The sequence below is a fragment of the Dermacentor albipictus genome, chromosome 2 (assembly GCF_038994185.2).
Source record: "Dermacentor albipictus isolate Rhodes 1998 colony chromosome 2, USDA_Dalb.pri_finalv2, whole genome shotgun sequence".
NCBI classification, from domain to species: Eukaryota; Metazoa; Arthropoda; class Arachnida; order Ixodida; family Ixodidae; genus Dermacentor; species Dermacentor albipictus.
The window spans coordinates 31,157,993-31,180,324 of record NC_091822.1 but is presented as its reverse complement, the minus strand read 5'-3'; the positions used below and the strand labels follow the sequence as shown (position 1 = coordinate 31,180,324).

At 51.3% G+C, this 22,332-nt stretch overlaps 1 protein-coding gene across 1 annotated transcript in view; it reads left to right on the top strand.

Annotated features, from left to right (window-relative positions):
* Positions 1–22,332, top strand: part of LOC135916585 (uncharacterized) — a 45,284-nt gene that overhangs the window by 4,865 nt on the left and 18,087 nt on the right. The window contains exons 3-4 of the mRNA XM_065450019.1: positions 7,057–7,325; positions 8,352–8,640. Of these exons, the coding sequence (XP_065306091.1) occupies positions 7,057–7,325; positions 8,352–8,640 (558 nt within the window). The remainder of the gene's footprint in view (positions 1–7,056; positions 7,326–8,351; positions 8,641–22,332) is intronic.

Here is a 22,332-nt window from a genome sequence, read left to right as displayed (position 1 = left end):
CGGTGTCACCCGCGACAAGCCGCGACTCCCGCAGTAGCTTCAGCTGTGGTGCGCCCGGACACATTGCTAAGTATTGCCAGCGCCGCCAGCAGCGTGCTCCACGCTTTAATTCCTACACACCCCGCGTGCCCGCTGACGAGCCCTGGCCGTATCCCAGTTCCTTCCAGCGGCTGCAGCAGGGACGCGCGAACCGCAGTAACTCCCCCGTTTCCGATCGCAGCCTGACACCACCACCGACACGACAACGACGCTCTCCATCACCTCATCGTCCCTCGTTATCATCGCCGCCGCTGGGAAACTAGCTGGTGTGACCAACGGGGGTGAGGCCGCAATATGTCATCTTCATCAAGACTCCCTTCTGTAAAATTGTTTAAAAACGAAGTGTGTGTTTCAGTTGACAATGTGAGTGCTTTTCCTTTGGTTGACACAAGGGTGGCAGTTTCTGTTATGAGCCTGTCCTTCAAAAATCGTCTTGGACAAAAAGTTGGGATCGGAACGCTACCTTTCGTGGAGTTGGCAGGGAAATGTTCCGCCCACTTGGGGTCTCTTCTGTTTCAGTTACGATAGGGGACCAGACATTTCGAAGTGAATTTACTGTGCTTGAACGTACAACGCATGACATTATTTTAGGAATTGATTTCTTGCGTGAGTGGGGGGCAACATTGGATTGTGGAAGAGACGCGATTTCTCTTCGCCGCGACGCACGAACTTCAATGACAGATAGCACCAGTGATGTCGCCGATGTTCTCTCCGTGTCACAAGGTGTGTGTTTGCCCCCTCAGACTTCAATGTTTGTGCCTGCGAATACTTCTCGCCCTCGCACAGGTTCTTGTTGTGGTTTAGCCGAGCCCGACTATAACAATGCTCTCAAGAAAAATGCGGTAGTCCCTCGCTCCCTCGTTGTCACCACGGATGGTTGTACTCGTTTGTGGACAGTGAACGTTTCGACCCAATCCAAGGTACACTTTGTCTTGTGTTGTTGTATTAATGGGTGGGTCGCCGCACAGCTTCTTCTGAATTTCTCGGAGGAGGTTCTCTTCCGATCCGGCGTGATTGTGCACGAGCCTACAGGTGCTGTCACTGCTGCGTCTTCGTAGGACCGTTGTCGAGAAGGGCGCGCAGGAGATGCCACGTCGTCTTTGTGCTCAGGGTTCCCTGGACTTTGTCGCAAAATACGTGCCAGTTCTGTCTTCCTCATTTCTCCGCGTATGCTTGTGCTTGCTCGGTGAGCGGGGCGATTCGCTTCTTTAATTTCTTGTTTAGCTCCTGTCTCTTCCATCTCTTGAGAAAACTTTTCTGGTTTCCCAGAGGTAGAGGAGGTGCGTGTCGACGGCTGGCGCTACTTCATTTAGTTGTATTGTTTTGGTGTGGTGTTCTGCCATGTCGAGGACTTTCTTCAGCCAGTCATCTATGTTCTCGATGGTGGTATCGACATTTAGCACGTCCCTGAATGACTTCCACTCAGTTACCCGGACCATTCCAATCATAGCGGGCTTGCGAGTGTGAGCTACGGCTAGTTCGAGAATGTGGTGATCGCTGCCCAGGGTTTCTGGGAGTCGGCTCCATTCTGCCGAAGGGGCGCTTCGCTTGAAGGTGAGATCCGGGTTCGTGTCTCTGGAGACACTATTGCCTATCCTCGTTGTTTGGAGTGGGTCATGCCACATGGTGAGTCTCTGCTGGTGCGCAGTGTCGTGTACTTGGGCTCCTTTATTTGTGGTGGTCTGGTATCCCGAGGCCTTGTGCGGGGCATTGAAGTCCGCTACTATAACGACTTGATGACCATCGGTGCGTTTCTTAATTTCTAGGACCAGGTGCTTGAAGTCTGAAAGGTGGTCTCTGGGAGGGCTGTACACACTCACTACGAAAGTGTGTTCAATTGGTATATTCACGGCCTGTACAGTGACACAGCCTGAGAAATAAATTTAAATCGGCTACCACCATCTCTTTCAAAAATATAATAAGCTTCGTCCTGTTTATTTATTTATTTATTTATTTATTTATTTATTTATTTATTTATTTATTTATTTATTTATAATAGCGCAATTACCCCTGCCTGAGGGGTGTTACATGAGAGATGGGCAAGCATACAAATTAGCAGAAACACAATACCATCGCAGTAGCGTAGAAACAACGCAACGTACAAAAACGTAAAAACTACAGCACCTTGCACATCCAGATGTTAATAGCAATAAGCAAAAAAACACGATAAACTTATCAAATATGGCAATGGACAAATGTTGAACGTAATATGTGCAGGAGGTGGCAGTAACATTTTTCTGGGTATTGAACACGGTAAGTAAAAGTAAAACAGGCAGACATATCGATAAGCACATTAAAATGTTGAAAGAAACACGCTTAAACGAGCTCTACAGATAATACGAGCAGGTGACGCAATCAGGCCAGTAATTCAATGGGGGACCTAAAACGCGCAGGATCATCATGAATAATGACGGTGATTGGAAGAATATTCCAGTCTGTCATTGTTTGAGAAAAGAAGGAATGAAGTTGAGCAGTTGTCGGAGCATAGGACGGGTAGATTGCTTTATGGTGGCTGATGCCGCTTGAAAGACGGTGTGCTGGTTTGATAAGGTTGTTGTCAGGAGGGAGGCTATGGTAGAGTTTACGATAAAGGCAAAGTCTGAGCGTTTTACGGCGCCTATCTAGTTTGGAAAGATTAGCCTTTGATTTTAACTGAGTGACAGTTGTATGATATCATTACCCAGAAAATATGAATCTGGCTGCGCGATTTTGTGCCGATTCGAGTGTCTTGCTAAGGTTGTGTTTATGGGGGTCCCAGATCACGCATGCATATTTCAACTTAGGTCTTACAAGAGATTGATGGGCTAATAACTTAACGGAGGGTGGAGAAAGTGAGAGACTACGTCATAGATAGCCAAGAGAGTGGTTAGCTTTCTTCGTGATGTGTGTGACGTGTGATGACCACATGAGGTCACGTTGATGCATTTAGGATAAGTCCTAAATATTTGATGAAATCTACTGAAGAAGTGAGCTCACCATTAAGCATGTACGTATTAGGTTGATAGTTTTATCATCTCTGAAAATTAATTATGGAAGTTTTCTGAGTATTAAGGACCATGAGCCACGTATGACACCACATTTCAACATTTATTAGGTCGCGCTGACGCATTAGTTAAGCGGTGGGATTAGTCATGGAGCGGTGAATCACACAATCATCCGCGAATAGCCGAATGTTTGAAGAGATGCATGCGAGGAGGTCATTGATGTCAATTAAAGAAAAGTAGCGGGCCGAGCACTGTTCCCTCTGGGACACCGTAGGCGACAGTGCACAAGGGGGAGTTGAGTTCATTGGCGGAAATGAACTGTTGGCGATCGGTGAGGAACTCCCACTAAGGGGTGTAAGTTCAGGTGCATAATTTTAGCAAGAGTCGACGATGAGCAACATTATCGAAGGGTTTTTCATAATCGAGAAATACGGCATCTACTGGAATGTTATTGTCTGGACAAGAACTGGTGTCGTTAATAAAAGGTAATTTAGTTTAGCAAAAAATATATTGTCTAAATATATTGTCTATGCGCATAGTGTTTACAGCGGAAATTTAAAACAATGTTGAAGTTAGAAAACACGGATCAGGCAGCCGCTGCTAATGCTTCTAATGCGCATGTCTTCCTACCGTCAGGGTTTGCAGAAATAAAGCGAAAGTATGAATTAAAAGCCGTGCAAGTCCGCGCCAACAGTGATGCATTAAGCTCTTAGCAACCGCAAAATTTCAGGTGAAAAGGTCGAGTACAGTAAAAAGAAACCTCAAATGATGTGGCTGACAATGCTTTGGTAATGGCACTGTAGGCATGAGCGTTTGGTGGGGGGTCTGCGGCATTGCCCAGGTGGGGCAGCCCCCCCCCCCCCCCCACGTAGACGGCGCCTATGCTGCTAGGTATCCTACACCGGCGAGACAAAATTTTCCAGTGAGGTTGCACTCAAGCGAACGCGTTGCAAGCCGTCAAGTCCCCGCAGTGATGGCGGCGAGCGACCACGCATTGTTTCTTTTTCTCGTCTGCTATTCAGAAAGCGTTCAAAACTCTGCCAGGCGAAAATCCACTCGGCCAGAGAAAAACGAACACGCATCGAAGTATGCCCTGCGGTGATTGGGGAACACGAGAAAAACGCATGCGCTCTGGGTGGCAGCGGCAGCCCGCGGGTAGAGAGAAAAAAAAAATTGAAGAGGATCAATGTATTCTTGCAAATAAAAGTAAAAGTAGAAAAATAAATGATAACGTAGTTACCTTTGCTGGCTTTAGTGTCTTGACATGAACGCTTTGGCGCAGGTGAAAAAAGATTCTGAGTGAGCCGCAGGGCTGCGGTTCATGAGCTGAAATGAGGGCGCATAATTCAACTGACATGCATGTTTACGGAATGACGGGCGGACACGGCGTGCATTCAGCGAATCAACAAACACTGCGAACCTGATTCTGACGCACCAGTCAACGCGTGCCGCGCTTGTTGTCTCGCGTCACATTCTGTCTGTAGTCTGCACTGAAGTTACCGCATTTCTATGTGTTGCGAACGACCAACGATCGCCGTTGGAAGCATCGCTGGCTACGAGAGCGGCGAGTCTACGATATGTGTAGACCATGAATAGAACTCGCCTCGCATAGCTTGCTAGACTATGTCGGTTTGAAATATTTTCTCCCAATCCTGTGGAGCCACACTTTCTGTCTTACGATACCTTTCTTCGCAAGCGGCACTGAAAACAACGCCAATCCTTTTCCTGACTGGGTTGTGCACCAGAACGCGCTACAGCCCCGCATTTCGGCGGCGGCGGCGACGGCTGCTGTGGCTGCTGCAGCCGCAGGCAGCAAGAAGCCTCTGGAAAGGTACGGTGACTTCCGGCAAACCGCGACAGATATGCAGAAGTGACCTTCGCTGAAAATCTGCAGCAGACACAACTGCACAAGCAAGAAAACAACCGTGGTAGCGCCGCCAAACTCAGCAGCTCGAATGGTCCAGGAAGAACATGGCAGACGGGAGCAGCTCCCAGCCGGAAGTGGGCGCCGTCCAATAAAGTGGGTCGACGGCTCCGCAAAGGTTTGCGGTACTTAGCTTTTCTTGAAAAGCCCATAAAGAGACTTTAGGATACGTTAGGTTAGGTTAACGACAGGTTAGGTTAGGTTAGCGCAAAAGGCGTTAGGGCGGACTACGTATTCGCATAGCAGTTGCAGGGGCGTCGAGCGTCACTGGCGGCCTTTCAGTCACTTACGTTAAAACGCGGTTGCAAGGCGCTCCGAAGTCTAGGTTTTCAACATACACAGCCCGGCCTCTACTACGGTCGCTACTGCTCCCAGAGAAACATGTGTGATGCTAATTTCAAGGTACATCGCCCTAAGGCGCGAGAAAGCTTTGGTCCGGCAGACTTTCTTGGTACGAGCGCCGCTAGTGCGAGACAGTTTGTGCGACACAGCTGTCACCAAATGTGGCGTCAGTACCAGCTGCTTAACTTGTTTCACCAACCCAGCAGCCAACGTCCAAGAGTAAATAAATTCGACCCCACTGCGCAATGCCGGCACGCCTAGGGACAGACTCATACAACGCGTGCTAAGAAATCTCCTCCGTAGTGACTAGGCAGAGTCACATATTCAAGGCGCAAAAGCCCCCAGATTTTCTTTCTTGCGTCCGCTATTGCGCGCGCCTTCGCACAAACGTCGGGCGATCGCTCAAGTGAACGTCTCGTCTGTTTTCTCGAGCACTTAGCTCACGCTGAAACGGGAGGCCGCACGAAATGAAATTCGCTCGCTGCTGCTGGCCGCCATTAATTACGCCAACGTTCTGACAGAGTGTGTACGCGGGAAACGAGTGAGATGTGTTAGTGTTTGCCTGTGCGCGTTACAACGTGCGTGTTAATGCAGTTGGTAAGCGAATGTTTACAGCAGTTGATGCAGCTGATAAAACGACTAACTTTACTTCATATAGCTTTTTATTAATTTGCTGTCGTAACCATGCTTCGCCTTTAGGGCGAAACTGTGGCATCCTTTTATTGCGATTGTGATTACATGGACACTCCAGGCGCATTTCTACCGTCGCCGTTGCCGTGAGTTTCCGTATGAGTGAACGCATGTGAGGGTGAGCGGGCGAACGTGGATCAATCTCGCGTGCGCGAGCGAAGAACGCCGCCCAGATGCGTGCCTTCGCCTGCGGCGCACGAGGCAAGGGGGTCCGGCGAAGGAGCAGGGGCGTTCTTCTCGGGCAGCTGCTAGGGTGCCTCGATGTCCTCCTCGCCCGCCGCTCTGTGCAGAGCGGAGGCAACCACGGCGTCCACTACGGCGTAGTGGACGCCGTGGACGCCATAGTAAGCGCCTTTGGCGGACGCCGTGTACGGGTGCCTTGCCAGCGCTCGTGCGTCTCCAAAGCGATCTGCAACGTGGCCGAAGTGCGCGCTCGCGCGAGCCTCATCTTCAATGCGATCTGCGATGTTTGCAGAGTGCGCGTAGTGCCGGCAGCTTCGTGTGCGCTGTGCTTTCAACGTTTCGTTGGCATTGCAGCGAAAGATACACGGGTGTTAATTGGCTCGCGGCTGCTGCCGCGATAGCTAGCTCCAACGTTTTCACAGACAGTTTCCGCTGCCATCGAGCGAGATGTGTTCATGTTTACCTGTGCGCGCGTGACACCGTGCTGGTTAATTTATTTAAAACACGTTGACGGGCAGGTTGGTTTGAATCCATGACAGAATGCGCAAGCGCGACTGAACAAGGACGTAGAAAGAAGCAGACACACAAAGACAGCGCTGTCTCTGTGTCTATATTTTTCTGTCCTCGCTGAGTCACGCTTGCACATTCTATCATTGTTAATTGAGTTATTAAGCGTGTTTAGAAGTTTATACGGCCGATCAAACTACTATGCTTACTTCGCACAGCTATCTACTAATTTGCTATCGCAATCGGTGCTTCGCGTCTCGGGCACAACTTCACTTCTTTTTTTGTTGGAAAGGCACGTTTGTTCGGCAGTGAATTGTGGCCCTTTTCAAGTGGCATAGTACTCATGTGCGCTAGTGCTATTAAATACTTCATGCTGGCTCAACGCAGGTAGACCTCTACAACCTGTCATTAGGGGGTCGTCACCTGAAATCCCTAAGCGTCCGCAAGGGAAGCCCGCGTCATCGCACCGGCCACCATCGAAAGCGTCGCTCCCTCTTGCCGCTGTGCGCCTCTCTACACCGATTGTTGAATGTGGAACGCGTGCTTCTCTTGGCGCCACACGTGCAGTTCTACGCCGACGTCTCCCTGCTGTGGGAGCAGTTCGAACTGTTCCAAGCAAGCGCCGTGTTCAGCCTGGCGAGGGAGCAAAGCCCCAGGTTTGGATGACAGCCGCTAACACGGGTCACGTGCGTGTGATGTGTCCTCCTTTCATTGTAATTAAATCGGCCAGCGTCAACTGTAGGAGAGGAACATGTGCTCGCGCAACCATCACCTTTTGAGAGCAATCTTGTGAATGCAAAGCATTTGCAAAGAAAGAAAAAAATATGTCGAAGCCTTTCTGCCCTTCAGGAACCACAAGCAGCGCCTCATAGCTTCCTCTCAATTTGTGAAGGTTTGGGTGTGCTAATGTTATGCAGGAAAACTGTCGGACAGAACGAGCACGCTCAATAGCTAAATGGCTCGAATTTTTTTGACAATATCTGTATTAAGGGTGCTGCAAGCGCAAGAATCAAGTCAGACTCGACAGTTGACTATGGCTTTCAGAGATAGACATACCGATCTGCTCTGAGTGGAAACAGAATGCATTAATATTGTCGCGGTCTGACCTCAAGAATGGGGATTCGTACCAGCATTTTTAAATTACGCAAGATTTTTGGGCGTGGTGTTAAAAACCGCATTGCGGTTTACTTTATTGGTGCCTCATGGCGAGTGCATTTTCTGTATTGCTACGTTGGTGCAAGCGTTGGCGTACGAGTCCTAGTAAGAATACAGGGCATTGTGATACAGGCTCTAGTGTTACTTACCCAGATCTCGTACGCTTTATATTGAGCATATTTCAGCTATAGCGAGTTTATACTATATTTTGCTCAAGTATTTGCCGACATTGCGATTTTGAAAGATATTCATTTCAGTTACGTAGACGTTTTGGAGCCAGTACACGAGTCGCATTAGTAGCGTTCACAGCCTTAATTGCCTCAGTAACTGTTACTGACGCTTACATAACTGACTGTCCTTATTAACATCCAAGGAAAATATGCAACAAGCACGCAGCCTGAATGTCCAAGTGGAAATGTTGCTCTTTTAACGTAAAATATAAGAAGTGTGTGTCAATGTTTATTTAATACAGTATCGACCAACACAGCCTTTGTTCGCCTGGTGTAATGCACACTATCTTGCGGCAGGTACGCTCGTTCTTTGCAGCGTCAAAGGGGCGCTCCTCCAAGGAAGGGCGGTTGCGGGGATCCCCCGACGGTGGGCGGCAACCCAGGCTTAAACAGCGCCGTCGCTCTGCTGGATCTGCACGCCATGCGACGGTCGCCAGAATACGACCGGTTGTACTCAACCCTCGACGACATGGCCAATACATACGGCTGGTACGGAGGGCCGCTGGCCGACAGCGACTTCTACACCATGGCCTCGTGTCGGGTACCGGCGCTTCTCCATCCGCTTCCCTGTGCCTGGAACCGGCAGGTGACAGAAGTTTGCAACTTCCAGTTTGACACAGTCGGCAAGAATATAAAAAAATGCGTCTTAGCAGAGAATTTGCCCTAATTTCGCGGGAATTTTGTTTCATAACCCAAGTCTGTTTGGTCATGTACTAATAGCAAGGTTCCTCAACAAAATTACCACAAGCAAAGAAAAAAGTTTATGACTTCTCACCATGCGTAAGAAAAGCAATTTCAAGAAAACAACTGTGATGTATGTGCGTAGTGTTAAGGCTGCCACCAGTTAAGGGGACGGGGTTTCGGCAACCTTCAACAGTGTCTGCTTGGAGCTCCAACCAGGTTGACCATCGGAGAGGGTCTGCCTGGGAAGACGAGGCGATGTAAAAAATAACAGCAGAAGATCAATGCATCATTAACGGGTTAGCAGTGCGAGCCACGACAAAAAATTATGCAAGCTCACGCACTGTGGGAATCGATGTAAGTGAAGCTTTCCGTGCTGAATGCTTTGATTGGCGATACTTAGCGGTAATGTTGACGGCTAAAGTTTACCTTTTTCAACGTTTAGGCTAGCACAAGAGTGGTGGGTTAATGTTAAACGTTACCTTGCGTGCACCACTGCTGTTTGTCTGCGTAGTACACAGAACACGCAGGGAGTGGTTTTTGCTTGAGGCGTTGTTGCGCGCCATATTTTATAACTTCTAAGAGAGTTGAGCATTGTCATTTGCTCACATGGCACATCGCATTTCGGCAGAAGTATTGAACTTGAATCGGAGTATGGGGCTGTACGCGCCAAAACTACACTTGGATTTTGAAGCAAGATGTAGTGGCGGACTCCGGATTAATTTTCACACCGTGATGCTCTTTAATGTGTCCCAAAATATAAGTGCACTTGCATTCTCTATTTCGCCCCCTTCAAAATGCGGCTGCCACGATTGGGATCAAATCAACGATCTCTAGCAATTCCATAGCCGCAAAGCTAATGCGGCGGCCACAGAAGTGTTGATTTGACGGTCGACCGCTTCCGTAGTGTCTCCTGGACCCTTCCGTGCGCTTTAATTAATGCGGATGCTTCTGCAAGCACTGCGTAAGTTGCCCGCTTGACATATTGGCATGGCGTTTATTTTTTAGAAATAGCAGCGACCTATTGTGCCGTATCTTGAACTTGAGTTTATCCTGTTTCCTCGCAACCGCTGTCGCGTAGTAGTGGGGTTTCCTTGCCTTCTCACGTCACCTCCCCCTCTTTTATATTGGAACTGCCTCTTCTCCCTCTCCATATTCTCCTATCTGAAGTTCTGTCTGCGTCCCCTCTGGCCTAGCACGTTAGTAGAAAGAGAAGAGCTGCAGTTTCTGCAATGCTTTTGAGGGGATTGGAGTGGACAAACTTTAATAAAATTCCTGCAGGACGCACGTCAGCGCGCAGTGGGCGTCTCCCACACAGTGACCGCCAGGGAGTACCTGGCAGCCGCTATGCGAGCCTACTGGACGGCCCATTGCTGGTCTTGTAGGAAAGAGCTTCGTAGGGTCTTCTCCCACTTGTTGGAGGTAGTCAGGCGGAGCGTTTCTGCACTCCCAGAGCACGTGTGCGAGTGCACACGAGGGGCACGCATCGTCGTGGTAGACGTCCGGGTAGATGATGTGTAAGGTGGCGGGGTTTGGATAAGTATCTGTTTGTAACATGTGCAGCGTTAGCGCCTGCGGCCTGTTTAGTTTGGATTGCGAGGGCGGAAAGAGGCGTCGTCCCAAGTAAAAGTGCCTGGTGATTTCATTGTACGTTACTGGGGCGTCCCTGCTCGCCTCCCGCTCATCGAGACGCGGCTGCCCGGGGGTGAGGGCGCGGTCGGTAAGCGCGTGCGCGTCGTCGTGGGTTGTCTCGTTGAGGTTGGAGAGGGCGCCCGGGATCCGGCCCAGGTGGGCCGGAAACCAGATGACGGTGGGGTGATTGAGGGTGCTCGGATGAGCGCCGCGGAGGACGCGTAACGCCTGGTCGGAGACGACTCCTCTCTCAAACGCTTTGATGGCCGGTCTCGAGTCGCCTAATGTTGAATTTCGCTTATCGTCGAGCATTTCCAGGGCTATGGCCACTTGTTCCGCCACCCTAGGGGTCGCGTGTGGGTACCGTGGCGGCATTTACGGTCCGCTGCGAGGACGAGACCGCTACCGCGGCGAAGACTCCGTTGCATCGGTAGGCGGTGGCGTCCACAAAAGCGACGTCGTCCGCTTTCTTGTTTATGCGTTTGAGGAATTAAGTCACCCGGGCTAGGCGCCTGCCTCGATTGTGTTCCGGATGTACGTTTCGCGGAATGGGTGCGATCGTTATCAAGTCGCGGAGCTCGCGGGGAACCGGTGTAAACTCCGGTGGATCCTGGGTGTTCGGTGGGAAGTAACCGAGCTCGCGCAAGATGTGATAGCCGGTCTTGGTCATCGTCAGTCGTATCATCTGCGCTCTCTCCGGAGCCTCAGCGATCTCTTCCAGCGTATTGTGCAGCCCGAGCTCGAGGAGTCGATACGCCGGCATGGTGATCGGGAGCCCAAGGGCCCGCTTCACTACCTTTCAGGTGAGTGAATTGAGCTTGTCCCGTTCCGATTGTTTCCACTTTCGCATCGCTGCGACGTAGGTAAGGTGACATAGGACGAACGCGTGTACGACACGCAGCAGATTGTTTTCTCTGAGGCCGTGGTGACGGTTGGCCACTCTGCGTACGATTCGTATTGCGTTGTCCATCTTTGTCGCCAGCTTGTGGACCGTTTGGATGTTTGATTCGCCCGCATCGATTATCATTCCCAGTACTCGGATGGAGTCGACCCTGGGGATTTGGCGACCTTGTCTGGTGCGGACGGTGATGTTGCGCTCAGTCGGGGGTTTCCACCCCTTAGGCCTTTTGCCTTGTCGTTTTGGACTGTCCAATAACAGCTCCGATTTGGCGGAGGAGCACTTGAGGCCCGTGTGGTCGAGGTAGGACTCGGAGGTTTCGGCTGCCTCCTGCAGAGCGGATTCGATAAAGCCATCCGACCCCACGGAGCACCAGATGGTGATGTCGTCCGCGTATACCGTATGAATGAGACCTTGTATCTTCGAGTGGCGTTCGGAGAGCCTAATCATCCCCGGGTTGAACAGCGTCGGCGAGAGGATGGAGCCCTGGGGGTGCCACGCTGTCCGAGCTCGACTTCTTCCAACGTGAGGTCTCCGGCACGCAGCACAGCCTTGCGACGGGTTAGGAAGGAGCAGACAAACTCGTAGAACCGGTGCCCGAGCCCCGATCCGCGATCGCCTTAAGTATCGCCGAGTGCTTGATGTTATCGAACGGCTTCTCCAGGTCGAGCTGGAGCATTGCGCGGCTGTCTCACGTGGCCCCGGCGTCTATGATCTGGTGCTTCAGGAGAAGCATCGTACCCTGCGTCGAGAGCCCGGGTTGAAAGCCGATCATGTGGTGTGGAACAGTCTTGGTATTCGAGATACCGGCCGACTCTGTTGAGTAGGACATGCTCGTCCACCTTATCCACACACGACGTGAGCGAGACGGGGCGAAGGTTATCGACGCCAGGCGCCTTGCCCGGTTTTGGAATCGGATCGTCTGGGCTAGTCTCCAGGCGTCAGGTAACTCGCCGGGGGCCTCACACGTCATTGATGGCACCCGTGAGGTACACGACGGAGGGGTCGTCTAAGTTTCGCAGGAGCTTGTTGATTATGCCATCGGGGCCCGGGGCGGAACGGCCTTTAAGTTCGTGGAGAGCCCGGCGTACCTCTTCGACGGAAAATTCGGCGTCGAGGAGGGTGTTGTCGGTACCTGTGTAATCGGGATGTAGGGTCGGCGGGCCTGTCGGTATCGGCGGGTACTTATGCACAAGGGTCTTGACGACGTCATCCGGCGAAGCGGTGCCTTTGGCCTGGTGAAGGACTCTGGTGAGTGAGTGGCGATGGTTTGTGCTGGTGTTGTTGGTGTCGAGCAGGTGTTTGAAGAGGTTCCACGTCTTCCCGTCTCGAACCTGTTCATCGACTGAGTTACAGACTTCGTCCCATTGCTGTTTGGATAGTGTGCTGCAGTTATCCGTTATGGTCTTGTTCAGTTCTGCAATGCGTTTGCGGAGCCTGCGGCTGAGACGCTGGCTCTTCCATCGTATCAGTCGAGACTGTTTGGCCTCGAGCAAGTGGGCGAGGCGGCTGTCCGTTTTCACGGTTGGCATATCCATGCTGAGTGTTTTCGTGGCCTTACCGACGTCAGCCTTGAGCTGAGCCGTCCACGTCTCGAGGTTCGGGGCAGTGTCGGGAGGGAGTCGTGAGGCGCCAGTCTTGGGAAAGAGGTCCCAGTTGACCCACGTGTACGACTTGGGCTTCGTGATGATGGTGGGTAAGTGCACCGCCAGTATCAGATGGTCGCTGCCAAGATCCTCCGCAAGATTGGACCAGCGGGCATCGGCTGTGTTCTTCACGAAGTAGAGATCCAGGGTGGTGTCTCTGTGCGTGGACGTGCTGATGCGGGTAGGGAACGCCTTGTCCGTCACTAGGGTGAGATCCAGGTCTGAGGGGAGTCACGGATAATTACAGCGGTCAAGCGGCTAATGTGGCGATGGCCAGGGAGCTCCAGAGGGCATTGTGCACATTTGACGTGGTGGGTTGAAAAGAGTTTCTCATGTCGCCTTTTCTCTCTTACTTGCGCTATCATATACACCCTCTGAACCCCCCCCCCCCGACGCAGTGTGCGCGACAGCGGCCCACAGCAGCAGCAGCAGCAGCAGTGGGAAAGTCGAAGGAAGAGGCAAAGAAACCGCTTTAAAAAAGTATAGAAACGTACTGCGTGCGTGCATCTGGCACGCGAGGGCAGAGAAGGTGTGCCTCCACTTGGCGGCTCGCTGGTTTTCTTATGCCCTCCACCATCCAGACAACTTCGTTCTCTCTTCCGCCCTGGTAGAGGGCATTGTCGGTACACGTCAAATCAACCCACACAAAGGAATGCGGAGAGAAAGCACTGCCTGGAGTAGAGGGGTTGAACGTAGGTCACGTCGTGTCAACCCATTCGCAGGAATACAGAGAGGAATCACCCCCTGGCGTTGAGGGAGACATAGGTCAAAGGAGGCGTGGACTCCGCGATCAGCTCCGGCGCCGCGCGCCGCCGGAGATGATCGCGGAGGTCACGAAGGAGGGCAGCATTTGCACAGACAGCACGCAATTCCGGCGCACACACCCGACGGACATATCTTTTCATGTTGGCGAGTGTGTCGATTAGGCACGTCGTGTGGCAGCCGTTTTGGATCCGCTCCATTCATTCCCGCACAAAGCTAACCGTAACAGCAGTTACTGGGCAAGGGGTTGGTGTTTGATGATGAGTAAGTTTAGCACGCATCTAATGGTTAAATTAGTTATTACGCGTGCTAGCAATACTCAATCGCCATGTAAACTACACGAGTATTGATCCTGAAAAAAAAATTCATAGCGTTAAGGGAACTTAACGAACGATGGTGCAGAACGGTATGACTGCCGAAATGGTGATTTGTCAAAGATTTTAGCAGTTTCTTTTTTCGTATGGGGAGCTTTCTTGTGTAGAAAAAGTTACAACCGCATTTTAACGCGCCTGTAGCTACTGCTGAAGGCAATGTAGGTCAATTTATTGCTAAAATATTACGTAGCTCCCGAGTGTAACCTCGCTATCAAAATACGCCACATGTTGGAAGCTGCGGCGAAATACACGCGCGGGATTGCCTAAATACTGGTGCGCATGGAGATCACATTCGATTTTAGGATGTAATGGGTACCTACATTTCGCAAGAACACTCTGCTGCCGCCATCTCTGCGCAATGTTTCTTTTTTTTCGAAATGAAAAGTGGATAACGGCAGAATCAGAACAAGAGCCGTTAATTTAGTGCTCAGCTGGACAACGGCCGGAGTTGGTTCGGCGTGCGTTCCATTCTTACGGCCTTCGGAAAGGGGGTGTTTCCCATCGCTGGCGCTGCCCTGCCCTGTCGCTTACGATATCGTTCGTTGTCATCGTGCTGGCGTGCGTCAGTTATCGCCGATTCTGCTTGATGAGGCTTCCGCCTTGCATCATTGTTAAAACAGTCAGTGTCAAAGCCGTCGTGCAGTGCTTCTGTACATGAGCTTCAGCTTTGCTGAGTTTGCAGAAGCACCCATAATGATTTAGATACAGCGATAACATGTATAAAAATTCTGCATTTTACGTGCAAGAAATGTTGGAAGAAAGCGGATATTACGGAAATATTTTTTTTGTTTTCCACAGCAGCCCTATGTCGCCCACACATCGAATTTCGTTCCGCGACAATGTTGCATTGTTGTGTGCCGCTTCACTAGTGCCGACTGGAGGTACGATCTTAGCTGCCTAGTAAAGTTGATGAGTGATTATGGATGCGCCGTCTGTGTTTTGTCGCTCTCAAGTACTAACAAAGACAATTTATTATATCAGTTGGTAAAATACCAACACCGAATTGGTCTACATTACCAGAACCCTCAATTTTTGCTGCTCTTCCACCAAATTGCTAGCTTTTCTTGAAGAAGCTGTGCACTGTCCCCCAATCCATACCGGACAAATATGGACGAATGGCTCTACCTCGTGACAGCATATCTACAACATTCCTCCATTATGAGTTGCCCAGGAAGGCTAGACAACTGCCACGGCAGGCGGTCAATTAGCACACTTTATTGATGACAAATCAATTTACCTACTCTTACTCAACTGCGCAACCGTTATTTGTCGCCAACAATAACGAAAAACTGCATCATGCTCGTTGGAGCCATCAAGAAAATACATTACGCCATACGTCCTATTTTCTGTGTTAAGGGAATGCACCGGTTACTACGATGCTCCCTAATGCATAATTTGAGCGCAGCTATATGCGTGTTTTCATTTGGCGATGTATTGGCTGGCGCGGATGACCTATCTCGTGCGGCACGTCGGAAATGGAGCGAAGTGCGGCGCGACTGCCTCGCTGATCGGGAGATCGCGAGAGGCAGCGCGTGGGTGACGCGTGGGCGCGATTCGCAGCAGCCACCTCAGACAAACCTCCCAGGCAAGGCGGGCTACTTTGACCCCATTTGGCAGTGAGTGTCGCCGCACTACCATTATCTTCTCACGCTTTCGCCATACCCTCCTTCATGCCTCATGGTTCCGCTGCGCCCTCCTCTCCGCTTTCCTCCTCGCGTCTTTCATCCTTCGCTGCCTTCACCGTTCGCTCGGTTACGCCGAACTGCGACGCCGAGGCACGCCGACGCTTGTCGAAGGAACGGGCGCCTAATAGGTGCACGTTAAAAAGTTGAACGTAAAAGACGTCAACATAAATCAGCTGTTTCGTTTTTCCGGTGGTCATTTGAGAGGCTGTGGGTCTTTCAATATGGTGCGCCGTTATTCTGGTATTTCTGCGTTGAATATGTAAATAAAGGAGCAACTTTTTAAATAGATATTGACGCCGGACTTGCGGAATTAAATGTCTCCGGGACCTCAGCAACGATGATATTATTTGTAGAAGCACTACGTGACATCTATGACACTGACTGTTGTGAGAATGATTGCTAGGCAAGAAATTTACAGTAACATTTCACTTGGTGAATTCGCGGTAAGTGCAAGCGTGTGGGTGCTATAGCGCGCATGACGCTATCGGCCCTCAGTGCGCCTAAACACATACACTGTCCGTATCGCAGATCGTATTCAACACAGTGCTCGCGTGGGCGCGCCATACGCAGCAGCCGCCGGTATACAACACCCCCTTGTAAATATTCGCTAACAAACTTCGTTACCAAGCGCGGTGTCAGCGTACCCTGGCAAACACGAACACTTTACACTTTATTACCGCGGACACTCGCTGTCGAAACGCAGGCGTGACAAATCGCGGCAGCAGCAGCGAGCAAAGTGACGCTTCAATGCAAACTGAGGGCTGAGAACACTGCGCAATCAAAGATACGAGCCGTCGGCCCATTTAGAGTGTGTCCCAAAGCGAATTGCTTTCAAGTTAAAGCCCGTGCGACCGGACGGGGCCGAAGTACAATTCCCCACGTCCCTCCACTCTCCCGGTACCAGGCGCGCGACGGACTACGGCGCGCTTCCGCCCTTGCGCACGTTTGATCGAGCCGCTGTCGTGGGCTCACTGTCGCGCGCTCTCACTCGCACACACAACGTACTACGGCGCGTGAGGACGATGTTATCCCAATACGTGGTGCATCCCAAACAATGCCTGTAGCAACTGTCACCGGAGGTCAACCCAGCGCGCCTCTGCCTGCATTCGTCCTCCTCGTTTGTCTTTCCAGCCTTCGCTCAACGTTACCCACACTTTCCTTTGGGTGGCATTACTTTGCCTCGCGCTCGCGCTCCTTGGTACTTTCTCCGACGCGCGATTTTCTGCACATCCGGGTGCCTTTCTTGCTCGCTTGCTTCGCCGCTTCAGACAGACACCGCCTACTTGAAGAGCTGAGCTGTTGGGGTGGCTGAGGTTTTACGCAAAAGCGATATCTAGCTGAGTTTACATAAATGCGATAACTTGCAAATCGCATCGCATCAACTTCCTTGCGCATCGTATTCATGTAAACGGGGTTAATGCTTCAGGAAAGCGTGTCACATTAATACGGCAGGTAGGGTTAGATTGAGACGCGTAAGTCGACTTTCACAGTGTAGGTAAACGGGATTGCATCGCATTAGAAATTATGTGAAATTGAATTTTCTGCGGATCTGCTTCGCTCGCGAAGCTTCCGCGAGGCGTGGTGGCGGAAATGTCTGGAAGCACTTATTTGCCTTCGATGTGCGACAACGTGTGCCACCACCATCGCATCAGGGCTGATGCGCTACATGTAAACGAGGGCGCATCGCATTACTGGTGATGCGATAGAAGATGGGATGCGCTTCTGTCGCATTTATGTAAACGCGGTGCCTGGCGCGTACTTCCGTTGAATGCGCCTCAAATTGATGGGAGCGAGCGACAAGTGAGGGGTTGGTAGACAGCGCCGCTGGAGACTGGCGGTCGCCCGTAGCACCTGTGGGAAACACTCCCTGCGCTGAGTCCAGTGCGGCGCTCACTCTACGTACCCCAGCGATAATGAAAGATAACAACACAGTGAACGGGTGTTCTAAATGTAGTGTGATGCAGCAGTTATTCCGACGTTTATTACGCGTCGGAGATGCGGCGAACCGGTCACGCCCAAAGCACGGATCACACAAGAGCGAGCCCCACAAGCGATTATGAAGAACGCCATATGGACCTCACACGATGATGATGATGTACAGGTGACAAAGTGTAGCTTATAAATGCGCACACTAATATCCCCTCGCGCGAGAGCGGCCATCCTGGCCGCAATTAAAAGGGGCGGTGAACGCCTCGTGAAAGGCTTCATACGGGAAACGTGGACAACCTCGCGGCAGCGGCGGTCATTTGGAACAATAACTGGTGCCACGCGATAGCTAACCGGAGAAGTCTGCTCCAAGACTTTGTAGGGGCCGATGAACCGAAGCTGAAACTTGTCACACAAGCCAGGATTACGAACTGGTGTCCGGAGTAGCACTTCCTCGCCAGGGTGGAAGCACACGACGTGATGAGAGGCGTCGTAATGCTGCTTGCAGTCCTCTTAATGTGCTTCGGTGTTGATGCGGGCGAGCTGGCGACAACGCAGAATGCGGGACACATATTCTTCGCAGGAGGAAGGACATTGATGGACAGTTGGCGCGAAGAAAGAGATGTCAAGGCAGGAAGAGGGCGAACGACCATATATAAAGTAAAACGGCGAGTAACCGGTCGTGCGTTGAACGGCAGTATTGTACGCAAAAGTCACGAATGGCAAAATTGCGTCCCAGTTTCTGTGATCTGGCTCGATGTACATAGCTAGCATGTCGGACAGCGTGCGATGAAATCGCTCTGTTAGGCCGTTGGTTTGCGGATGGTAATTGGAGGTAGTCTTGTGAGTGGTTCCGGAGGCTCTGAGTACTTCGTCTACTAGTTGCGAGAGGAATGCTTTTCCATGGTCGCTCAGGACGACGCGGGGAGCACCGTGACGCCGAGTTAAAGCTTGAAGTACGAGTGCAGCAACTTCAGACGCTGAGGCAGAACTCACACAAGCTGTTTCGGCGTAGCGTGTCAAGTTGTCAGCGGCTGTCACAATCCATCGCTTACCGGTGAGAGTCACAGGACCGTACAGGTCAATTCCAACGACTTCAAATGGTTACGACAGACACGGAACCGGTTGCAGTTGTCCGCTTGGAGCTGATGTAGGGAGCTTTCGACGCTGACATAGGGCGCACGAAGCCACAAACCTCGCTACGCTGGCGGGCAAGCCAGGCCAGTAGAAGCGACCTTTGATGCGGTCCTATAGGTTTTCTGGAAACCAAGGTGACCAGCAGTCATGTCGTCGTGAGAAGCCTTGTAGAAGCCTTTTCCACACTTGTAGGTAATAGTAGAGTCGTATTCTTGCAGACGAAGGATCCACCGACCAAGTCGTCCAGACAAGTTCTTCAGCGTCGAAAGCCAGCATAATGCATGATGGTCTGTAACTATGGTGAAATGGCGGCCGTGAAGATAAGGTCGAAACGTCTGCACAGACCAAACGATAGCTAGGCATTCCTGCTCCGTGATGGTGTAATTCTTTTCGGCGTTTGTGAGAACGCGCCTTGCGTACGCGACGACCCTCTCACCTAAAGTGTCGTCTCGCTTTACGAGAATGCCACCAACGCCGTGACCACTAGCATCCGTATGCAGGAGGGTAGGAGCAGCTTCATCAAAATGGCGAAGTACTGGTTCAGATGTGAGAGCGCACTTCAGATGGGCGAACGCTGATTCACATTCGGGAGACCACACAAAGGAAACGTTAGAACCAAGTCATTTGTGCAGAGGTGACGCTATTGAGGCGAAGTTTCGTATGAATCGGCGGAAATAGGAAGCGAGGCCTAAGAAACTGCGCAAATCTTTGGTCTTTTCGGGACGAGGGAAGTGCCGAACTGCCGAAACCTTGTCAGGATCTGGACGAATGCCGTCTATGCTCACAATGCGACCTCATACTTTGATCGCTTTGCTCGTAAAATGGCATTTCTTGGTGTTTAGCTGAAGTACAGCGTTGGCAAGACACGTGAGAACTTCATCCAGACGTTTCAGGTGCTGAGAGAAGGTTGAAGAGAAAACAACAATATCGTCCAGATAGCACAAGCAAGTCTTCCATTTCAGGCCACGAAGAACGGTGTCAATCATGCGCTCGAACGTTGCGGGTGCATTGCAGAGGCCGAAAGGCATGACATTAAACTCGGAGAGCCCATCTGGTGTCGAAAACGCTGTTTTCTCTTTATCGTGCTCATGCATAGGTATCTGCCAGTAGCCGCAACGCAGATCGAGACTGGAGAAGTACTCTGCACTCTGCAGGGAATCCAAGGCATCGTCTATTCACGGCATAGGGTATGCGTCCTTGCGTGTGATCTTGTTAAGTGCTCGGTGGTCGATACAAAATCGAACAGAGCCGTCTTTTTTACGAACCAAAACAACGGGGGAAGACCAAGGGCTAGCAGAGGGGCTTATTATGCTCCGTTGAAGAATGTCGGTGACGTTCTCGTCAATGGCTCTCCTCTCGGCTAGCGATACGCGATACGGTCTACGGCACACGATAGATGTGCCATCTGTCTCTATCCGATGCGTTGTAATCGAAGCTTTTCCCTACGAAGATGAATGCGCGTCAAACGAAGCTTCATGTTTTTGGAGCAAAGCAAGCAACTGTTGTGACTGCGAAGGTGTCAGGTCGGATCTGATGGCAGCTGCAAGAGCTGAAGGAGATGCGGTCTGTCCAGTACAAGGAATTTCAGAGGAAGCTACTTTAAAGGAAACAACAGAGATAGACTCCGATTCAGTGGCACAAGCCAATGTAGTGCCTTTAGGGATGAAAATCTTTTCGGATGTCGGGTTTGTAGCGCAGAGAACTGCAGAGCCATGATCAAACCAAACCAGCCCTGATGCAAAGGCTATCCCTCTTGCGAGACAGCGTGCAGATGGTAATACGAGCACGTCGCCGCAGTCAATGACATCAGACGTGATAGTAACAATGCTTTGATGGCGAGGTGGTAGCGCGGCATCTTCTGTAGCAAGCAAGTGAAGTGGTGCGTCATCTGCATGAAGTGAATAGGTGGTGTCGGTCATGTGGAGAACGCGTTGCGCGCTACAGATGGAGGTGGAGGCTGTGGAAAGAAAATCCCATCCCAATATGAGCTGCTGGGCACACGAACTTAGTACTGCAAATTGCACGTAATGCAGAAGTCCGTCAATGGAAATACGAGCAGTGTACATGGCGGTAGGTCGAATGGCGGCCCCTTGAGCAGCGAGTAGCGTAGGTCCATTATAGGAGGTCGTAACTTTCCGGAGGCGCGAACACAATAAACGGGGAATAACTGAAACACTAGCACCAGTGTCTATCAAAGCTTCGACTTGTACACCTTCTGCTACAACCAATATCATATTGCACGGACGCGATGGAGGAATTTCTGTCTTGTCATTCGATGCAGCTTTTCCTCCAAAAGCTGCATAATTCAGTTTTCCGGGCGACGCTCGGCGAATTGAGAAGCAGGTTGAAGTGGGGATGTAGAGCGGCGAAGGGGTGACGGCGAGCGGCGTCTCGCAGGACGATACGTCGGAACCATCTCGGATGCTACAGTAGGCGATGGAGAGCGGCCGCGCGGTGGAGCATAAGGACGGCGTTGGTCATGCAGGATCCCTAGACGTTGGAATGTAGCTCCGGGCGAAAAGTCATCCCGTTCGTATGCGTCATATCCGCGACGCTCGTCTTGCTGGCGCTTGCGGCAAAAGCGTGCTATGTGGCCACGATAGCCGCAGAAGTAGCAGATGAGAGGAGGAGGACGCCATTGGGGATAGCTGGTTTGGGTAGGTGCGCTGGTAGTCATGGAAGCCATGTGAGCCGGCGTTGGTTTTTGAGGCATCGGTGGAACGATGACTGGAGTAACGGCGGCTACTTGTGCGTACGTTGGTGGGGCCCGACGTGTTAGAGGGTCCGTGTACGGTGCACCAGCCATGAACGCCAATTCCTTTTTGATAACGTCTCGCAGACTGGTATCGGAGGCATGAGAAGGCATAGGCCCTGCAGCTAAGCCGAGATACCAGAGCTCTTCTCGAATTATTGCGCGTATCATTGCTCGTAACGTGGGGTCGTCGGTGGTAGTGGTTGCAGTGGTGTCTGGCTGCAACCGTACTGATTCGAGTTCGTCGAGGCGCTGGCAAGTAGCGACGATATCAGCGACGGTAGCGGGGTTCTTGATGGCTAAGGCATTGGAAGCGACAGCTCCGATGCCTTTGAACATATGGCGAACCCTGTCTGATTCGGTCATGGCCGTGTTCACGCGTCGACAAAGAGCAAGCACATCCTCGATGTACGACCTATAAGATTCCCCGATTTGTTGCTTGCGAGTGTCGAGCGTCTTTTTTGCGAGGGCGGAATGAACAGCCGGTGTGTCGAAGATTTGGCGGAGCTGCTGTTTGAAAGCACTCCAGTTCATGAAATCAACCTCATGGTTGAAAAACCAAGTCTTCGCTACTCCAGTGAGACAAAAGGTGACCTGACGTAGCTTGGACGCGTCGTCCCAACGGTTAGGTTAGTCGTCCAACTAATCTTCGACGTCTTCACCGCGAAGTCGAGCAAATAGATGGGGATCACGTTGGTGCCCACTGATAATCCGATACGGAGAGGCTGGGAGTAGTCGAGGCCGAGATGGTTGAAGTAGAACTGCCCGTTGGCTCGTCCTGCGAC